General features: G+C 47.0%; 1 protein-coding gene across 2 annotated transcripts in view; it reads left to right on the top strand.

Moving 5' to 3' along the window:
* Window positions 1-3,982: 3,982 nt before the first annotated feature.
* Window positions 3,983-21,420, top strand: part of trip10b (thyroid hormone receptor interactor 10b) — a 37,492-nt gene continuing 20,054 nt past the window's right edge. Inside the window, exons 1-7 of one of the 2 annotated variants that reach the window (XM_072463939.1) lie at window positions 3,983-4,132; window positions 11,281-11,396; window positions 14,242-14,295; window positions 14,358-14,505; window positions 15,211-15,273; window positions 16,499-16,603; window positions 18,509-18,637. In XM_072463939.1, coding sequence (XP_072320040.1) covers window positions 4,109-4,132; window positions 11,281-11,396; window positions 14,242-14,295; window positions 14,358-14,505; window positions 15,211-15,273; window positions 16,499-16,603; window positions 18,509-18,637 — 639 coding nt within the window. In that variant the 5' untranslated portion in view covers window positions 3,983-4,108. The remainder of the gene's footprint in view (window positions 4,133-11,280; window positions 11,397-14,241; window positions 14,296-14,357; window positions 14,506-15,210; window positions 15,274-16,498; window positions 16,604-18,508; window positions 18,638-21,420) is intronic. The other variant, XM_072463937.1, reaches the window with a different exon arrangement.

Here is a 21,420-nt window from a genome sequence, read left to right as displayed (position 1 = left end):
GATCACCTTCTCAGCAGAGGGCGCTGTAGTCTCTGTTTGTCCCTGGCTGTGGCTCCAGCGTACCACACGGTGATGGAGGAGGTGATGGAGGAGGTGAGGATGGACTCGATGATGGCCGTGTAGAACTGCATCATCTCCTCTTACAGCTTTGCTTTCCTCAGCTGCTGCAGGAAGTACATCCTCTGCTGGGCCTTCTTCATGAGGAGCTGATGGTGGGCCCCCACTTGAGGTCCTGGGTGATGGTGGGCCCCCACTTGAGGTCCTGGGTGATGGTGGGCCCCCACTTGAGGTCCTGGGTGATGGTGGGCCCCCACTTGAGGTCCTGGGTGATGGTGGGCCCCCACTTGAGGTCCTGGGTGATGGTGGGCCTCCACTTGAGGTCCTGGGTGATGGTGGGCCCCCACTTGAGGTCCTGGGTGATGGTGGGCCTCCACTTGAGGTCCTGGGTGATGGTGGGCCTCCACTTGAGGTCCTGGGTGATGGTGGGCCCCCACTTGAGGTCCTGGGTGATGGTGGGCCTCCACTTGAGGTCCTGGGTGATGGTGGGCCCCCACTTGAGGTCCTGGGTGATGGTGGGCCTCCACTTGAGGTCCTGGGTGATGGTGGGCCTCCACTTGAGGTCCTGGGTGATGGTGGGCCTCCACTTGAGGTCCTGGGTGATGGTGGGCCTCCACTTGAGGTCCTGGGTGATGGTGGGCCTCCACTTGAGGTCCTGGGTGATGGTGGGCCTCCACTTGAGGTCCTGGGTGATGTTGATACCGAGAAAGTGGAGATGGGGGAGTCTGAGATGGTGAGGGGGGGATCCACGATCATCTCCACTGTCTTCTTGGCGTTGAACTCCAGGTTGTTCCCGCTGCACCAGCCGCTCCACCTCCTGTAGACAGACTCATCCCCGTCCCAGACGAGCCCGATGTGGCTGGTGTCATCATGGCGATGAGGGTGATGTCGTCATGGCGATGAGGGTGATGTCGTCATGGCGATGAGGGTGATGTCGTCATGGCGATGAGGGTGATGTCATCATGGCGATGAGGGTGGTGTCGTCATGGCGATGAGGGTGATGTCATCATGGCGATGAGGGTGGTGTCGTCATGGCGATGAGGGTGATGTCATCATGGCGATGAGGGTGGTGTCGTCATGGCGATGAGGGTGGTGTCGTCATGGAGATGAGGGTGATGTCGTCATGGCGATGAGGGTGATGTCGTCATGGCGATGAGGGTGATGTCATCATGGCGATGAGGGTGGTGTCATCATGGCGATGATGGTGATGTCGTCATGGAGATGAGGGTGATGTCGTCATGGTGATGAGGGTGATGTCGTCATGGTGATGAGGGTGGTGTCGCCATGGCGATGAGGGTGGTGTCGTCCACAAACTTGATCAGTTTTACAGAGTCGTGGCTGGAGGTGCAGCAGTTTGTCACAGGGAGAAGAGCAGGGGGGGAAGTACACAGCCCTGTGGAGCTCCTGTGCTGATCCCAGTGTCTGAGACGTTCTTCTCCAGCCGCACACACTGCGTCCGATCCATCAGGACGTCACCGCTGGTCTTTATTAAATTTGCCTTTGAATCGTTTTTTGACTATGTAAAACTGACCATAACACAGAGAGTATAATAAGGAAATACACTCACTGTAAAACTAAAATGGTCCAAAGGACCAAAGTGTGTCAATTTTTAAATATAGTCTGAATGTTTTTTTTTTTAATAATACCTATTATTATTTAGGGAGTGTCTACAGAGCCGAAACTGCCATGTTATTTTGTGCCGCGGCTCCTGAAACTGCTGCGCTATTTGACCGCGCCGGGTCAGGGTCAGGGTTAGGGTTAAGGTTAAGGTCAGGGTTAGGGTTAGAGATAAGGTTAGGGTTAGGATCAGGGTTAGGGTTAGGGTCAGGGTTAAGGTTAGGGTTAGGGTTAAGGTTAAGGTTAAGGTCAGGGTTAGGGTTAGGGTTAGGGTCAGGGTTAAGGTTAAGGTTAGGGTTAAGGTTAGGGTTAAGGTTAAGGTTAGGGTTAAGGTTAGGGTTAGGGTTAGGGTTAGGGTCAGGGTTAGAGTTAGGGTTAGGGTTAGGGTCAGGGTTAGGGTTAGGGTTAAGGTTAGTGTCAGGGTTAAGGTTAGGATTAAGGTTAAGGTCAGGGTTAGGGTTAGGGTTAGGGTCAGGGTCAGGGTTAAGGTTAGGGTTAAGGTCAGGGTTAGGGTTAGGGTTAGGGTTAGGGTTAAGGTTAGGGTTAATGTTGAGGTCAGGGTTAGGGTTAGAGTTAAGGTTAGGGTTAGGATCAGGGTTAGGGTCAGGGTTAAGGTTAAGGTTAAGGTTAGGGTCAGGGTTAAGGTTAGGGTTAAGGTTAAGGTCAGGGTTCGGGTTAGGGTTAGGGTCAGGGTTAAGGTTAAGGTTAGGGTTAAGGTCAGGGTTAGGGTTAGGGTTAGGGTTAAGGTTAGGGTCAGGGTTAAGGTTAGGGTTAATGTTAAGGTCAGGGTTAGGGTTAAGGTTAGGGTTAAGGTTAGGGTCAGGGTTAAGGTTAGGGTTAAGGTCAGGGTTAGGGTTAGGGTTAGGGTCAAGGTTAAGGTTAGGGTTAATTTTAAGGTCAGGGTTAGGGTTAAGGTTAGGGTCAGGGTTAAGGTCAGGTTTAGGGTTAAATTTAGGGTTAGGGTTAGGTTAGGGTTAAGGTTAAGGTTAGGGTTAGGGTCAGGGTTAGGGTTAAGGTCAAGGTTAAGGTTAGGGTTAAGGTTAGGGTTAATGTTAAGGTCAGGGTTAGGGTTAAGGTTAGGGTTAAGGTTAAGGTTAGGGTCAGGGTTAGAGTTAAGGTTAGGGTTAGGGTTAAGGTTAGGGTTAGGGTTAGGGTCAGGGTCAGGGTTAAGGTCAGGGTTAGAGTTAGAGTGAAGGTTAGGGTTAGGGTTAGGGTTAGGGTCAGGGTTAGGGTTAGGGTTAAGGTCAGGGTCAGGGTTAAGGTTAGGGTCAGGGTTAGGGTTAGGGTCAGGGTCGGGGTTAAGGTTAGGGTCAGGGTTAGGGTTAGGGTTAGAGTTAGAGTGAAGGTTAGGGTTAGGGTTAGGGTTAGGGTCAGGGTTAGGGTTAGGGTTAAGGTCAGGGTCAGGGTTAAGGTTAGGGTCAGGGTTAGGGTTAGGGTTAGAGTTAGAGTGAAGGTTAGGGTTAGGGTTAGGGTTAGGGTTAGGGTCAGGGTTAGGGTTAGGGTTAAGGTCAGGGTCAGGGTTAAGGTTAGGGTCAGGGTTAGGGTTAGTGTTAGGGTCAGCCATGAGGCTATATGGCAGTTTCGCGGCTCCTGAAACTGCTGGGCCATTTGACCGCGCCGCGGCTCTGCAGCCACAGCCATTTGTAAATGAGCCAAAAATGAAATCATGATCATGATTTTTGCCTTTATCAAACATGTTAAATGGCATGATAAGCTTTATTATAGAAACTAATAATGTCATTAAATGACATAGATCAGAGATTGTCATTGATCAATTCCTCCATTGAAATCATATTGTGTCCCACTTTTTGAAGGGTTGGCCACTATGGGAGTGTCTACAGAGCCGCGGCTCCTGAAACTGCTGAACTATGTGACCGCGCCGCGGCTCTCCAGCTACGGCCTATTATTTTAGTCCAGTCAATTCATTCTTTATTAAAGACATTTAAAAGTTAAAACGTGTTTGAGTGTTTAAAAGTGTCCCACTTTACCTGAATCCCCTTTAAATAAGTTTACTTGATGGCCCACTTTATCTGAGTCTATTTAAGACTTTGGCAATACTTTATTCATTATATTAAAGTATCCTGCTGTCCCACCACACGTCCTCCTGCAGTGGACTCTCTTCCCCGCTGATGATGACCGAGTCCCCGCGTCAGTCCGGCCCGTCCCTCCCTCTCACTTCCAGTCTCCTCCCCGGCTCCTCTCGCTTCTCCTCCCCGTGTGTGAGCGTCTCCTTCGGCAGGAAACGCGCGTGTTGTCGGGCTCACACCGGAGGAGGCTGGAGCGGGAAGAAGAAGAAGAGAAAAAACAAGCACCTCACTTCCTTCCAAAACATTTCCTTTCTCTCAAGACAAAAAAAAAACTAGCCCGAGAGTTTCTTGGTTCCCGAAGCCGACTTCGAGGCTCTCTGTGCGGGGAGCGTGTGGAGAAGTTGGCCATGGACTGGGGGACGGACTTGTGGGTAAGTTGACAGCTGACACACGACAATCGCGGTTGTTTTGTGCGTGTTGAGGCGAAAGGAGCTGATACGGGGCGTTTGGACGCGGCGGTGTCACGGTCTGAAGGGAAGTTTGTGCGGAAAGGACGGCACTTTGTCCGGGGGAAGGAGCGAACTGAAGCGGGAGGGTTTCGTAACTCGTTCTACCGCATACCTCCGCCTGAAGAGCGGGACCTGGAGCCTCCTCAGTCCCAGGCCGGGGACAGAACCTGGAGCCTCCCGTGTCCCAGGCCGGGGACAGAACCTGGAGCCTCCCGTGTCCCAGGCCGGGGACAGAACCTGGAGCCTCCCGTGTCCCAGGCCGGGGACAGAACCTGGAGCCTCCCGTGTCCCAGGCCGGGGACAGAACCTGGAGCCTCCCGTGTCCCAGGCCGGGGACAGAACCTGGAGCCTCCCGTGTCCCAGGCCGGGGACAGAACCTGGAGCCTCCCGTGTCCCAGGACGGGGACAGAACCTGGAGCCTCCCGAGTCCCAGGCCGGGGACAGAACCTGGAGCCTCCCGTGTCCCAGGCCGGGGACAGAACCTGGAGCCTCCCGTGTCCCAGGCCGGGGACAGAAGCTGGAGCCTCCCGTGTCCCAGGATGGGGACAGAACCTGAAGCCTCCTCAGTCCCAGGCCTGTTGTATTTCTGGATTAGTCTGATTATTCCTGTTTTATTAGGGTTTATTCCTGGTGGTGTTCCTGTTTAGTCCTGGACATATCTTGGTGTAGTGTTTGGACTTGTTTTAGTCCAGGTTTAGTTCCAGTTTACTTGGACTGTTCAATGTCTGGACTGGTGTAGTCCCCCGGGTTTAGACCTGGTTTAGAACTGGTTTAGACCTGGTTTAGACCTTGTTTAGTCCTGGTTTAGTCCTGGTTTAGCCCTGGTTTAGCCCTGGTTTAGCCCTGGTTTAGCCCTGGTTTAGCTCTGGTTTAGCTCTGGTTTAGCCCTGGTTTAGACCTGGTTTAGACCTGGTTTAGACCTGGTTTGGATCTGATTTAGACCTGGTTTGGATCTGATTTAGACCTGGCTTAGATCTGGTTTAGACCTTGTTTATTCCTGGTTTAGTCCTGGTTTAGCCCTGGTTTAGTCCTGGTTTAGCCCTGGTTTAGCCCTGGTTTAGCTCTGGTTTAGCTCTGGTTTAGCCCTGGTTTAGACCTGGTTTAGCTCTGGTTTAGACCTGGTTTAGCTCTGGTTTAGCTCTGGTTTAGCCCTGGTTTAGACCTGGTTTAGATCTGGTTTTGTCCTGGTTTAGCTCTGGTTTAGCCCTGGTTTAGACCTGGTTTAGCCCTGGTTTAGCCCTGGTTTAGACCTGGTTTAGCTCTGGTTTAGCCCTGGTTTAGTCCTGGTTTAGCCCTGGTTTAGCCCTGGTTTAGATCTGGTTTTGTCCTGGTTTAGCCCTGGTTTAGCCCTGGTTTAGCCCTGGTTTAGCCCTGGTTTAGCCCTGGTTTAGACCTGGTTTAGCTCTGGTTTAGTCCTGGTATAGTCCTGGTTTAGGACCAGGTACACTACGTGTTGTAGCAGGTCTGTTCATAGAAACATTGTCCCACGAGGAAAGACTTGGAAACAAAAGCGCAGCAGAAAACTTTACAACTTTATAATCTGAAAGGAAATGCCTCAGTATTGTTATTATTATTAATTCATGTTCTTTTTAGTTTATTTCTGTTTAGTTTTCTTGCAGATTTTGCTAGTTATGTTTCTATTATTAGAGCTGCAACAATTAAAGGTGGAATGGCCGATTTTTTTTTTTTTATCATATTTCCTCGTGGCGTGGATAAATCATTTGTCCTGCCAAGTGTCAATCATAAAACGCACCTATCGCTCACCTGCAGCCGCGTCAGGCTCGTCCCCACGTTTCCGCGTGCCTAAGCGCATGGATCTATCATAATATAGTTCCCTCAGTGTACGGGGCAAAATGAAGACGGAGAAAGACAGTTCGAGCTGACGCAGAAGTGGACAGAAATCTACGGGAGACGAGAGATGTGATGTGATCCATCGCACTAATAAACAAACGCACGTGTGTGTTGTATCAGTCCACACGGGGGAGTGGCATGAGCACGGGGGAGTGGCATGAGCACGGGGGAGTGGCATGTGCACGGGGGAGTGGCATGTGCACGGGGGAGTGGCATGTGCACGGGGGAGTGGCATGTGCACGGGGGAGTGGCATGTGCACGGGGGAGTGGCATGTGCACGGGGGAGTGGCATGAGCACTTCCGCCTGCGTTCTCAAATCGCCGAAAAAACTAATTGTTAGTTTTCTTCTCTCCGCACACGTTTCGGAGTCCGCGAGTTGTCCACACAACCATTATTCGATTAACATTCGGTAACATCTACAGGCGTCGGTAACATCTACAGGCGTCGGTAACCTCTACAGGCGTCGGTAACCTCTACAGGCGTCGGTAACGTCTACAGGCGTCGGTAACGTCTACAGGCGTCGGTAACGTCTACAGGCGTCGGTAACGTCTACAGGCGTCGGTAACGTCTACAGGCGTCTGTAACGTCTACAGGCGTCGGTAACATCTACAGGCGTCGGTAACATCTACAGGCGTCGGTAACATCTACAGGCGTCGGTAACATCTACAGGCGTCGGTAACATATACAGGCGTCGGTAACGTCTACAGACGTCGGTAACATCTACAGGCGTCGGTAACATCTACAGGCGTCGGTAACATCTACAGGCGTCGGTAACATCTACAGACGTCGGTAACATCTACAGACGTCGGTAACATCTACAGACGTCGGTAACATCTACAGGCGTCGGTAACATCTACAGGCGTCGGTAACATCTACAGGCGTCGGTAACATCTACAGGCGTCGGTAACATCTACAGGCGTCGGTAACATCTACAGGCGTCGGTAACATCTACAGGCGTCGGTAACATCTACAGGCGTCGGTAACATCTACAGGCGTCGGTAACATCTACAGGCGTCGGTAACATCTACAGGCGTCGGTAACATCTACAGGCGTCGGTAACATCTACAGGCGTCAGTAACATCTACACTAAGATAATAATGTTAGACTGTATTTATCTGGGATGTAAAATAATGAGTGTAACGCTCAGCTACAGTGTAAACACTGCTCTTCTATTTACATTTCTACTCTTTAGTCTGTTCAAAAAACAAAGCAGGAAACGAATATCGGCAGATATCAATATGCCGATACTGACACCGATATATGGTAAAGGTCAGGTTCAGAGGTCAGGTTTAGGGGTCAAAGGTCAGAGGTCAGGTTTAGAGGTCAGGTTTAGAGGTCAAAGGTCAGAGGTCAGGTTCACAGGTCAGGTTTAGAGGTCAGAGGTCAGGTTTAGAGGTCGCGCACGCCCTTATACAAACATGCACATCCTAGTTCTTTCTACAGACTTGGGCCAGAGCGGTTCATAAAGCGCTTATGTCACTTTTACTTTGGACGCTGCACATTTGTCCTTTTCGCCGGCTGGGGACGGACGGACACTCGAGTTTCAGTCTTTTATTTGAACACTTTGTCGTCCGTTTTACTGGAGATGGGACACAGGTGATGCTAGGTGTGTTAGCGTCGTTAGCCCGCCTCATTTGGCTCGTTGCTCTCGGAGGATCGTGAGGTCTTAAAGATTCCCCTCGTGTCTCTGGGCTGCACTTTTTTGTCTCGCGTTTAAAAATAGTTGAAGTGTCAAAAGAAGTGTGTTCCGGCCTTTACTGGAGTGAAAGTGTCGGTTCCTCTAAAGCTTTCTTGTGCTTGTGCGCGCACTCTTCACGTCTGGATGACCATCGAGTCTTTTAGAAACTACCATTCAGTTTAGGATCTGGTCCGTCGACCAAAACATTCTATGAGCGGATTCTACACGTTTATACGGACGAAAGCAGCAGCGAGAGGGCATGAAACGAGCGAGCTGGAGTGGCACGAGCTCCTGTGGCACGAGCCCCTGTGGCACGAGCTGGAGTGGCACGGGCTCCTGTGGCACGAGCCCCTGTGGAACGAGCTGGAGTGGCACGGGCTCCTGTGGCACGAGCCCCTGTGGCACGAGCTCCTGTGGCACGAGCCCCTGTGGCATGAGCTGGAGTGGCACGAGCTCCTGTGGCACGAGCTCCTGTGGCACGAGCTCCTGTGGCACGAGCTCCTGTGGCACGAGCTCCTGTGGCACGAGCCCCTGTGGCACGAGCCCCTGTGGCACGGGCTCCTGTGGCACAGGCTCCTGTGGCACGAGCCCCTGTGGTACGAGCCCCTGTGGCACGAGCCCCTGTGGCACGAGCCCCTGTGGCACGAGCTGGAGTGGCACGAGCTCCTGTGGCACGAGCTCCTGTGGCACGAGCTCCTGTGACACGGGCTCCTGTGGCACGAGCTCCTGTGGCACGAGCCCCTGTGGCACGAGCCCCTGTGGCACGAGCCCCTGTGGCACGAGCCCCTGTGGCACGAGCCCCTGTGGCACGAGCTCCTGTGGCACGGGCTCCTGTGGCACGGGCTCCTGTGGCACGGGCTCCTGTGGCACGAGCTGGAGTGGCACGGGCTCCTGTGGCACGAGCCCCTGTGGCACGAGCCCCTGTGGCCTTGTGGGTAAAGTCACTGATGAATCCGCGTCTTTGGTCGATCGACTTCAGCCCTGGAAACGACCGCTCGGGGGACGATTCGCCCAAAACGTATCCGTGGCTTTCAGGCATGAGGATTTTGTCGTGATTTGAAAGATTGGACGTGTAAAAGGCTCTTCGTTGTCATAGTAACGGCACAATTTAAACCAGAAGATTACACCGTTTGAAGGGGAAAGGGCCTCACGGAATCCAAAGAATATGACAATTTTCCTGGATTTTTCTGCAGTAAATGTTGAAAATGAGATTAGATCTTTTGTACTCGTATCATAAAAAACATCTCATAATTAGAGAAAACTATTGTAGAATAGATTATTATTGATCTATAATAATAGTCCATGGAAACAAATAAAACTATTTTAATTTCATGTTGACAAAATACAAACTATTAGTATTGACTTTCCCTCAAAATGAAGTTTGACATTATCGTGACGACGGTTTGACTTAATCGCAGTTGAGTTGAAATCACAATTTGAAACGGACTCAATTACAGGTCAATAAAAGTAAGAGGAGGCAGATAAAGTCTTCTGCTCCCGCTCAAAGTTCAGACTTGGAGTTGTGTCGAAACAGAATGAATTGAAAACGTGGAACACAAAAGCGCGGCTTTGACACTAGGTCGAGTCTGGCTTGTTGTACCAGTGGCTGAGGCTGTAGCACGAGTCCTGCCCAAACCCAGAGCCCCAGAACCTGTGGAGCAGGTTGTCCTCCGCAGACAAAGATCACCACGGGGAGGGGCCAGCAGCCAGTGTGCTTAATACTGCTCCTCCTCCACCTGTGTGCTGTGGTCGCGGGCCCCGGGGGGTCAAGGGGGGGCCGGGGCGAGGGCCGGGGCCGGGGCGAGTTCCTGCGCCGTGACGCATGTTTACTGCAGGAAGCACTGGGAGAGCGAGCGGCGCGCGGAGGAGGCCTGGGCGGTGAGATAATGTGAACCTCCACCCAATGACGGACGGTCCCAGGGGCCAGTGCGGAGCCAGGAGCGCTCGGACGGGTCCCGCCTTCGCCGAGCGCTCGGTAACGTCAGCTGATCGTCACGGAGACGGGCAGTGCGAAGAAGCCCTCGTGTGGATCAGTCACCGTTTTCACTTAATCCTAATAAAAACATAGATAATAGAATATTCCAAAGAGTCTTTTACAGACAGACGATTGGCTGAAGACGTCTGCATTAAAAAGAGACAATTTAGAAGTGACAAATGTAATGAATTATTCAAAACAATTCATTAAATCTTCTGAATGTCAAAAGTCCTTCTCTCTTTGGGTTTGTTGTGCTAATGCTAATGCTAACTTTGACATATATTACACATTGAAATTAAAAAACAAACTGAAATAATCATCACATAAAAAACGATCAAGTAGTCTTTACTTTAATTTGAATTGGATTAATATTTTATTTTTAATGTTTCAATAAATGTTAGCATTAGCAGAGAGATACAGCTAATGCTAACCGTGGCACTTAATACACATTGAAATTTGAAACAAACTGATATAATCTTCACATAAAAACAATCTGGTGGTTTTTACTTGAATTTGAATTTTATCATTATTATTTTATAGTTATCTACTATAATAATAATCATCACATAAAAAACGATCAAGTAGTCTTTACTTTAATTTTAATTGGATTAATATTTTATTTTTAATGTTTTAATAAGAGTTAGCATTAGCGGAGATATACAGCCAATGCTAACTTTGACACTTAATGTTTTTTAACATTTAAACATCAAACTGAATTAATCCTCACATAAAAAAATCAGATCTTCATCAGTCTTTACTTTAAATTATTATTATTTTGTATTGAATGTTTTGATAAAAGTTAGCGTTAGCTGAGAGACACCGCTAATGCTAATGCTAACGCTGTTGTGCCCAGGGGGATAGTTACAGTGCATTCGTCTCTTCAGGGTCCGACACAACTGACACAGAGATAATAAAGTTTGATTCAAGATAAGATCAGATTGAACATTTCCATTTTAGCTGTTGTGAATATACAATATTATAACAATAATATAAAGAGCTGCATTGTTTTGCAGGATAAGATGAGATATTTTTATATTCACAAATAATAAGACACGTTTCAATATTACTAGTATTATACTATTACTAGTATTATACTATTACTAGTATTAGTCTGCAGCGTCTGTAACAGGAAAGTGAACCTATAAATAAGTGTAGGTTTAGTTTAGATTTAGATTAGACCTTTATTCTGCCTATTATGTCCTACCTTAGGACTTTTGAATCACTTGTGAAACGTAAGAATCTTTTGTTTGAAGATTCACTGTATACTAGAACACATGCTCGTCTCCATGGAGATGATACGGCTTTGTCTGGAGTGACTAAAGCTTTATGTTGACGATGTGAAACTAATTGAACATTTGTGTTTCTTGCACTTTCCGACGTGATTTATTTTCTCTCATTTTCGTGTCCATCCTTCGAAAAGACCAGATTTTCCGCTTTATTTATGGTTTTGTCCTTCAAATTATAAACGTTATTACTCTTACATTGTACTTGAGTAGTTTCCCCTCTAACCTAAGCACCGCGACGTTGTACTTGACCCCTGACCCCGTTGTGCTCTGTGCCCGGCAGGACCAGAACGACGTCATCGACAAGCACACGCAGTCGGGGCTGGACCTGGTGGAGCGCTACATCAAGTTTGTGAAGGAGCGGAGCGATATCGAGCAGGGCTACGCCAAACAGCTCAGGTAGACCAACCACGGCCGTGCGTGCTCGGAGGGAATCCTGGGGCGGAAAGTAGACCTCAGCTCGCCGGGATTTACACATGGCATGCAAATCCAGGCCACAACAGGAAAGCTGCTTTGCATAAGACCCACACAAAAGCACGATCTGACGGAGCGTTGCACAATCGCAGTCGCCGAGTGTCGATGGAACAAGATTTACAAGCCAGAAGTATTTGGGCTGAAACTAAGCATCTTTTGGTCGTCGACGAGTTTGCGATTCGTTTGCAATCAGTCAACGGGTCAAATGATCTCTGTCGTCCAGTGAGACTTCATCACAGTAACATCACAGTAACATCTCATCTCAGTAACATCTCGGTAACATCACAGTAACATCTCATCACAGTAACATCACAGTACAGTAACATCACAGTAACATCACATCACAGTAACATCACATTACAGTAACATCACAGTAATATCATATCTCATCACAGTAACATCTCATCTCATCACAGTAACATCTCATCACAGTAACATCACAGTAACATCTCATCACAGTAACATCTCATCACAGTAACATCACAGTAACATCTCATCACAGTAACATCACAGTAACATCACAGTAACATCTCATCACAGTAACATCACAGTAACATCACAGTAACATCACAGTAACATCTCATCACAGTAACATCACAGTAACATCACAGTAACATCACAGTAACATCTCATCACAGTAACATCACAGTAACATCTCATCACAGTAACATCACAGTAACATCTCATCACAGTAACATCACAGTAACATCACAGTAACATCACAGTAACATCTCATCACAGTAACATCACAGTAACATCACAGTAACATCACAGTAACATCTCATCACAGTAACATCACAGTAACATCTCATCACAGTAACATCACAGTAACATCACAGTAACATCACAGTAACATCTCATCACAGTAACATCACAGTAACATCACAGTAACATCACAGTAACATCTCATCACAGTAACATCACAGTAACATCTCATCACAGTAACATCTCATCACAGTAACATCACAGTAACATCACAGTAACATCACAGTAACATCTCATCACAGTAACATCACAGTAACATCACAGTAACATCACAGTAACATCTCAGTAACATCTCATCACAGTAACATCACAGTAACATCTCATCACAGTAACATCACAGTAACATCTCATCACAGTAACATCACAGTAACATCACAGTAACATCACAGTAACATCTCATCACAGTAACATCACAGTAACATCACAGTAACATCACAGTAACATCACAGTAACATCACATCACAGTAACATAACATTACAGTAACATCACAGTAATATCATATCTCATCACAGTAACATCTCATCACAGTAACATCACAGTAACATCTGATATAAGTAACATCACAGTAACATCACAGTAACATCTCATCACAGTAACATCACAGTAACATCTCATCACAGTAACATCACAGTAACATCTCATATAAGTAACATCACAGTAACATCACAGTAACATCTCATCACAGTAACATCACAGTAACATCTCATCACAGTAACATCACAGTAACATCACATTACAGTAACATCACAGTAATATCATATCTCATCACAGTAACATCTCATCACAGTAACATCACAGTAACATATCATATAAGTAACATCACAGTAACATCACAGTAACATCTCATCACAGTAACATCACAGTAACATCACAGTAACATCTCATCACAGTAACATCACAGTAACATCTCATCACAGTAACATCACAGTAACATCTCATCACAGTAACATCACAGTAACATCACAGTAACATCTCATCACAGTAACATCACAGTAACATCACAGTAACATCTCATCACAGTAATATCACAGTAATATCACAGTAACATCTCATCACAGTAACAGTAACATCACAGTCACATCTCATCACAGTAACGTCACAGTAACATCTCATATAAGTAACATCACAGTTACATCACAGTAACATCTCATCACAGTAACATCACAGTAACATCTCATCACAGTAATATCACAGTAACATCTCATCACAGTAATATCACAGTAACATCTCATCACAGTAACATCACAGTAACAGTAACATCACAGTAACATCACATTAACATCTCATATAAGTAACATCACAGTAACATCTCATCACAGTAACATCTCATCCCAGTCACATCACAGTCACATCTCATCACAGTCACATCTCATCACAGTCACATCACAGTCACATCTCATCACAGTCACATCACAGTCACATCTCATCACAGTCACATCACAGTCACATCTCATCACAGTCACATCACAGTAACATCTCATCACAGTCACATCACAGTCACATCTCATCACAGTATCACAGTCACATCTCATCACAGTCACATCACAGTCACATCTCATCACAGTCACATCACAGTCACATCTCATCACAGTCACATCACAGTAACATCTCATCACAGTCACATCTCATCTCAGTGTCAGAGCTTGGGCCGACAGTAGCTCAGTTTGGTTGAGTGCTCGTTGGTGGTTCGACTCCCACTCCCGACAGTAACACCAGTGTGTGCGTGCTCTGGGGTGTGACTGGGTGAGTGGGTTCATGACGTAAAAAGCTGTGTCTTGACGGTAGAAAAGCTATTAATAAATATGATGGCCCGTGGAGTACACAACATGGACACGGCATTCGATCACGTGACACCTTCATAGTCCTTCACTTTCAGCACACGTTGCCTGCCGCTGTCTCTCATGCGAGTGCGAGACAAATAAATGTTGTAAAATGTCCTCATGTCGTGGTCTGCACACTTTGTTCACGAACCACTGGCCTGCAACAAATCCATCTGTGTTTCAGGAGCCTCACCAAGAAGTACACCAAACGAGGGAGCAAAGAGGAGCAAGAATGCAAGTAAGCAAGCGAGACGGCTCCTCTTTGCCCAGGCCCGGCGCTCATGTGTCCTCTGTGCGCAGATTTAGCAACCATGCGTCGTTCCAGGACATTCTCAACGAGCTGAACGACTACGCCGGGCAACGGGAGCTGGTGGCGGAGAACATGATGACCTCCATCTGCGTGGAGCTCACCAAGTTCATCCAGGAGATCAAGACGGAGCGCAAGACGGTGAGAGGACTCGTCAGCGACCGGCTACGAGAGACATTCGTTTGCGTTGGGACTTTTATTTTCACTGGAGCAGATTCGAACCAGTCTTGAAATCGTTAGTCCGTTTTTTGTCGCACGAGTGGGATTTGTGTCTGTTTCTGTTTTGGACTCGTATGCAAAAAGATTTTTCAGATTTTCAGTTTGAACCAAATTACACAAAAACACAAAAATGTCAGTTCCGCTTGTTTCAATATTTTGATTTACGCCAAACTTTATTGGTCGATTGAGGTTACAGAGAGCCGCTGCGCTCGGTGGTGGCGATGCAAGTGTCCGGGGCCGTGTCTGGGATATCGTGGGTTAAAAAAACTTACTTTCACGTTGTTAAATAAGTTAAAAACACATCATTATGACTAAACCCCATTCAAAGCATCACTGAGAAGAAGTCGTCCAGGATTTAAGTCCAAACTGATCCGTGTTGCCCAGTTTGACCATTTTCGTAAAGTACTTCCTAGTTGGACATGAGCAGCAGATGTGGCGTAGGCAGAGGTAATTCCACATCTGTTACCTAGCAACCAGACTGTAAACAAAGGCCCGTTATCAGCCGACAACTAATTATATCAGATAACACCTTTAGCTTGTGAAACGATTGTCGAAACTGTCACAAAACAACCGATCGTCCGTACGAAGCTTTGAGGACCGAACGCTTGTGTTTCTGTTTGTGTTCAGCACCTGTCGGACACCAAGAAGGCCCAGCAGACCCTGGAGAGCAGCTTCAAACAGCTCGAGAGCGTGAGTCCGACGCGTCCACAGCCCGATGTCCGGCGCCTCGTGTTCCATTGGCTCTTTGTGTTCCGCCGCCGTCGCTCGTTCTTCTCCAAAGTGCGATCTTCATTATCCGCTGTGGATCACGTTGTGCAGTGGGAAGCGCTCATGTCACAGCCAAATGATAAACGTCCTACGCTTTGTCAGAAACCCATTCATTAAGAGAATTATGAGCGGTAATTAGCGCCGACTAATTACCGCCTCGGACTGGAGTCATAAGACGTCGACGCGCTCAGACGGATCAAAGGAGACGTGTTTTCTTTTTTCAGTCTTCAGACAATATTTTGACAAAGCATCAGGCGTTTGCTGCAGTGGGATGTAAAACGAACCACAAACTTAGTCAGATTTATCCTCAATATTCTAATTTTGGATGTTTCCAACACAGGAACGGCTCCAAACAGGTCCTGTCACTTTAAGAGCCAGTTTCACCTGCAAGCGGCACTGAAGGGCCTTGAAACCCACTGAGCCTGTTCTTTGGTCGTGAACATTTAACTGAAACATGCGTCTGCACAGATTCAACGTGAAATACAAGGTCTAGACTTAAATTATAGCCAGGGCTTTATAATAATATATTTAGATCTGTTCAAAGATAATATCAGAACAGTAGTTGGCCTATCGACCCTTTCAAAGACATTTTCATTAGAATGTTCAAATTTACCCAAAGGAGGCGAATGGAGGAAAAATGAAGTCCTCATTATATGTTTTCATGAATTAACTGACATCAGATCTAAATCGTCATGAGTTTAAGTCGTTTTAACAAAAAATGAGCATTTTTTAATTTATTTTTTCCGGTTAGAAATGTCCGTTACGTTGTTTCCCTTTTACAGAGAATTGAAGTAAATATTTTTTTCAAGCTTTAAAAGTACATTTGAGTTTTGCAAAAATTGTAAAAATCTTCAGACACAATGAGAAATAATTGTAGTGTCAACATTATATATAATATTGTCCAGTAAAACCTAAACATATTTTGCGTATTAATCTGTAAATAAAAATAACATAAAATACATTTGTAAATGATTTGATATCGCTCACGTTCAAGTCGTTTATTTGTTAGATTTTCTGTGATAAATCTCAGTTGCTTCTATTCTGGAATTTAGAATGCATTTGTTTCCAAAGTTTGGAAGAGTCTGTGGCAGTTTAGTTTCTGAATCTTGTGTGTAACGTGAAGACTTTGTGCCGTGTCACGTTGTAGACAAAGAAACGCTTTGCCAAAGAGTGGGCCGAGGCGGAGAAGGCCACGCAGCAGGCGGAGAAGACCGAGAACGACCTGAACGCCACGCGCCTCGACGTGGAGAAGGTACGCTAATGCTAATGCTAACTGATGCTAACGCTATCCAGAAGAGGGAGGCTGAGGAGGAGGCTGAGGAGGAGGCTGAGGAGGAGGCTGAGGAGGAGGCTGAGGAGGAGGCTGAGGAGGAGGCTGAGGAGAACGTGAGGATGCAGCCTAAGGAGGGGTCGGGGACGAGGGAGGATGCAGCCTAAGGAGGGGTCGGGGACGAGGGAGGATGCAGCCTAAGGAGAGGTCAGGGACGAGGGAGGACGCGAGGACGGACACGAGGACGCAGCCTAAGGAGGGGTCAGAGACGAGGGAGGACGCAGCCTATGGAGAGGTCAGGGACGAGGGAGGACGCAGCCTAAAGAGAGGTCAGGGACGAGGGAGGACGTGAGGACGCAGCCTAAGGAGAGGTCAGGGACGAGGGAGGACGTGAGGACGCAGCCTAAGGAGAGGTCAGGGACGAGGGAGGACACAGCCTAAGGAGGGGTCAGAGATGAGGGAGGACGCAGCCTATGGAGAGGTCAGGGACGAGGGAGGACGCAGCCTAAAGAGAGGTCAGGGACGAGGGAGGACGTGAGGACGCAGCCTAAGGAGAGGTCAGGGACGAGGGAGGACACAGCCTAAGGAGGGGTCAGGGACGAGGGAGGACGCAGCCTAAGGAGGGGTCAGGGACGAGGGAGGACGCAGCCTAAGGAGGGGTCAGGGACGAGGGAGGATGCGGCCTAAGGAGAGGTCAGGGACGAGGGAGGACGCAGCCTAAGGAGAGGTCAGGGACGAGGGAGGACGTGAGGACGCAGCCTAAGGAGGGGTCAGAGACGAGGGAGGAGGCAGCCTAAGGAGGGGTCAGAGACGAGGGAGGACGTGAGGACGCAGCCTAAGGAGGGGTCAGAGACGAGGGAGGAGGCAGCCTAAGGAGGGGTCAGAGACGAGGGAGGAGGCAGCCTAAGGAGGGGTCAGAGACGAGGGAGGACGCAGCCTAAGGAGGGGTCAGAGACGAGGGAGGACGCAGCCTAAGGAGGGGTCAGAGACGAGGGAGGACGCAGCCTAAGGAGGGGTCAGAGACGAGGGAGGACGCAGCCTAAGGAGGGGTCAGAGACGAGGGAGGACGCAGCCTAAGGAGGGGTCAGAGACGAGGGAGGACGCAGCCTAAGGAGAGGTCAGGGACGAGGGAGGACGTGAGGACGCAGCCTAAGTCGTCCTAGTTGGTTAGACTAGGACGTTCCCAAACTTTTCAGGCCGGGACCTGAAAATAACCATGAGACCGACAGTGACATTAAAGACATCTGTAATTAAGATTTAAATGATACAGTTTCTATTAAAAAACAGCTCTTGATTTTAACATTACATCTGAAAACTTTGGGAACCACTGGACGTTTCAGCTCCTCTATAATTATAATATAATTATAATATAATTATAGTATAATTGTACTATAATTGTGATATAATTGTGATTATAATTGTAATATAAGTACATATATTTGCTGTATGTACATCTCGGGGGAGAACCACGTTTGGAGGGAATTCTGTTGGGAAAGTGTGTCATGTTGCTTCATAACATCGGCTCAAATGAAACTCCAGCCGTTGGAGAAACTGTGGTTGTCAGGACGACCATCACCAGACACATCCTCCTGATGTGTCTGGGCCTTTAAACTCCTGCCATGGACTCGATAAATGAGACTTATTTAGATTTTCTCTTCTTCCATTTGTTGTGTTTGTCAAAAATATTGAACGATTATTAATCAAACTCACCGTCTGGAAGCTCATATTTCACCCTCGATATTGAAAGTGAAATAAACAGTTGGTGAGAGTGAGTCACATGACTGTACTCGTGACCTCGTGACCTTGTGACCTCGTGACCTTGTGACCTTGTGACCTCATGCCCTCGTGACCTTGTGACCTCGTGACCTTGTGCCCTTGTGCCCTCAGGCCAAGCACTACGCCCAAGGCCGCACCCACGTGGCAGAGGAGAGCCGCAGTGACTACGCCGCCCAACTGCAGAAGTACAACAAGGAGCAGAACTACTTCTACTACACGGACGTTCCACAGATATTCAACGTGAGAAACACACACAACACACACACACACACTACACAACACACACATACACACACACACAACACACAACACACAACACAGACACAACACACAACACAGACACACACACTACACAACACACACACACACACACACACATACACACACTACACAACACACACACACACACACACACACACTACACAACACACACACACACATACACACACTACACAACACACACAACACACACACACACTACACAACACACACACACATACACACACTACACAACACACACACACACATACACACACTACACAACACACACACACATACACACACTACACAACACACACACACACTACACAACACACACACACACACATACACACACTACACAACACACACACACACACACACATACACACACTACACAACACACACACACACATACACACACTACACAACACACACACACACATACACACACTACACAACACACACAACACACACACACACACTACACAACACACACACACACATACACACACTACACAACACACACACACACACACACACACACTACACAACACACACACACATACACACACTACACAACACACACAACACACACACACACACTACACAACACACACACACACATACACACACTACACAACACACACACACACACACACACACTACACAACACACACACACACATACACACACTACACAACACACACACACACAACACACACACACACACTACACAACACACACACACACATACACACACTACACAACACACACACACACACACACACACACACACACACACTACACAACACACACACACACATACACACACTACACAACACACACACACACACTACACAACACACACATACACACACTACACAACACACACACACACATACACACACTACACAACACACACACACACATACACACACTACACAACACACATACACACACACACACACTACACAACACACACACACACACACACACACATACACACACACACACACACACACACACACACAACACACAACACAGACACACACACTACACAACACACACACACACACAGACACACTACACAACACACACATACACACAACACACACAACACAGACACACACACTACACAACACACACACACACACAGACACACTACACAACACACACTACACACACACACACACACAGGGGGCGGGGCTCCTTAAACCATGATACAGGGTGAACCGTTACACACGCTGTTGTTTTCAACACTTAAGTTCTATTACACACTTATTTATTCACACATTTATTTACTTACTTGAAATAATAAAAATGCCCAATAAATCAAAAAAAAATCTAAAACTCTCCATAATTTTTAAATATTTTTCCCTCAAAATAATGAATTACTTAAAGTGTCTTTGAGCTGTTTAATGAATATTAATGAAGATGAAATATCTCTTTGCAAAAGCTGAAAACTTTCAAAACAAGAGCTCGTTTATGAAATGGTAAATAAAGTCCTAAATAAACCAACTTCTGTAATGATCAATGTTTTATCGAAATCTGTTTTGAAAATCAAGTTATTTCCTTGATATCAAAATGTTGAAACTATTTACAAAACTGACATTAAAAGAGTGTTTTTCTGGTAAACGCTGGAAAGTGAAAACAGAAGGTCATAAATGTGATGATCTATTTCTGTTGGTTTTTCTCTTCACAAAGTCATTTCACATCGTTTTACAGGCGACAAAACGTAAAATAATGAAGTTATCGCGTGTTTTACGCCGCGTCACCGTAAACGTCATGACAACACAGCCACGCCCCCTGGAGCAGGATCAGGGGGCGTGTCCGAGGACGTTAGAGGAGAAATAAAACACGAATAACACAACACGCTAAAGACTGTCCATAATGCACAATAAGTCTCTTTACAGATGCTAATTATTCCCATTAGCATGATAAGTGAGAACATGTTTCCTGCTTCAGGACATTTGATCCCGCCCATCAATGACATCATTATAATGATAAAGTCAGAAAGGTCAGAGGTCAGTTTGGGGCTGGATTCCTCTTTTGCAGATGAACAGCAGGAAATAAAGTCACAAATGAAGAAAAAGGGCCAGATTTGACTGAGGGCCACGTACGAGCACAATACACTTTACACCTCCCCTTTACAATAACAGGACTAAACCAGGACTAAACCAGGACTAAACCAGGACTAAACCAGGACTAAACCAGGACTAAACCAGGACTAAACCAGGACTAAACCAAGACTAAACCAGGACTAAACCAGGACTAAACCAGGACTAAACCAAGACTAAACCAAGACTAAACCAAGACTAAACCAAGACTAAACCAGGACTAAACCAGGACTAAACCAGGACTAAACCAGGACTAAACCAAGACTAAACCAGGACTAAACCAGGACTAAACCAGGACTAAACCAGGACTAAACCAGGACTAAACCAGGACTAAACCAAGACTAAACCAAGACTAAACCAGGACTAAACCAGGACTAAACCAGGACTAAACCAGGACTAAACCAGGACTAAACCAGGACTAAACCAGGACTAAACCAGGACTAAACCAGGACTAAACCAAGACTAAACCAAGACTAAACCAGGACTAAACCAAGACTAAACCAGGACTAAACCAGGACTAAACCAGGACTAAACCAGGACTAAACCAGGACTAAACCAGGACTAAACCAGGACTAAACCAAGACTAAACCAAGACTAAACCAGGACTAAACCAGGACTAAACCAGGACTAAACCAGGACTAAACC

This window comes from Eucyclogobius newberryi, unplaced genomic scaffold (genome assembly GCF_026437365.1).
Source record: "Eucyclogobius newberryi isolate DKJ021-1_F unplaced genomic scaffold, fEucNew1.0.hap1 SCAF_4, whole genome shotgun sequence".
Lineage (NCBI taxonomy): Eukaryota > Metazoa > Chordata > Actinopteri > Gobiiformes > Gobiidae > Eucyclogobius > Eucyclogobius newberryi.
This window is presented reverse-complemented; position numbering and strand designations above follow the sequence as displayed.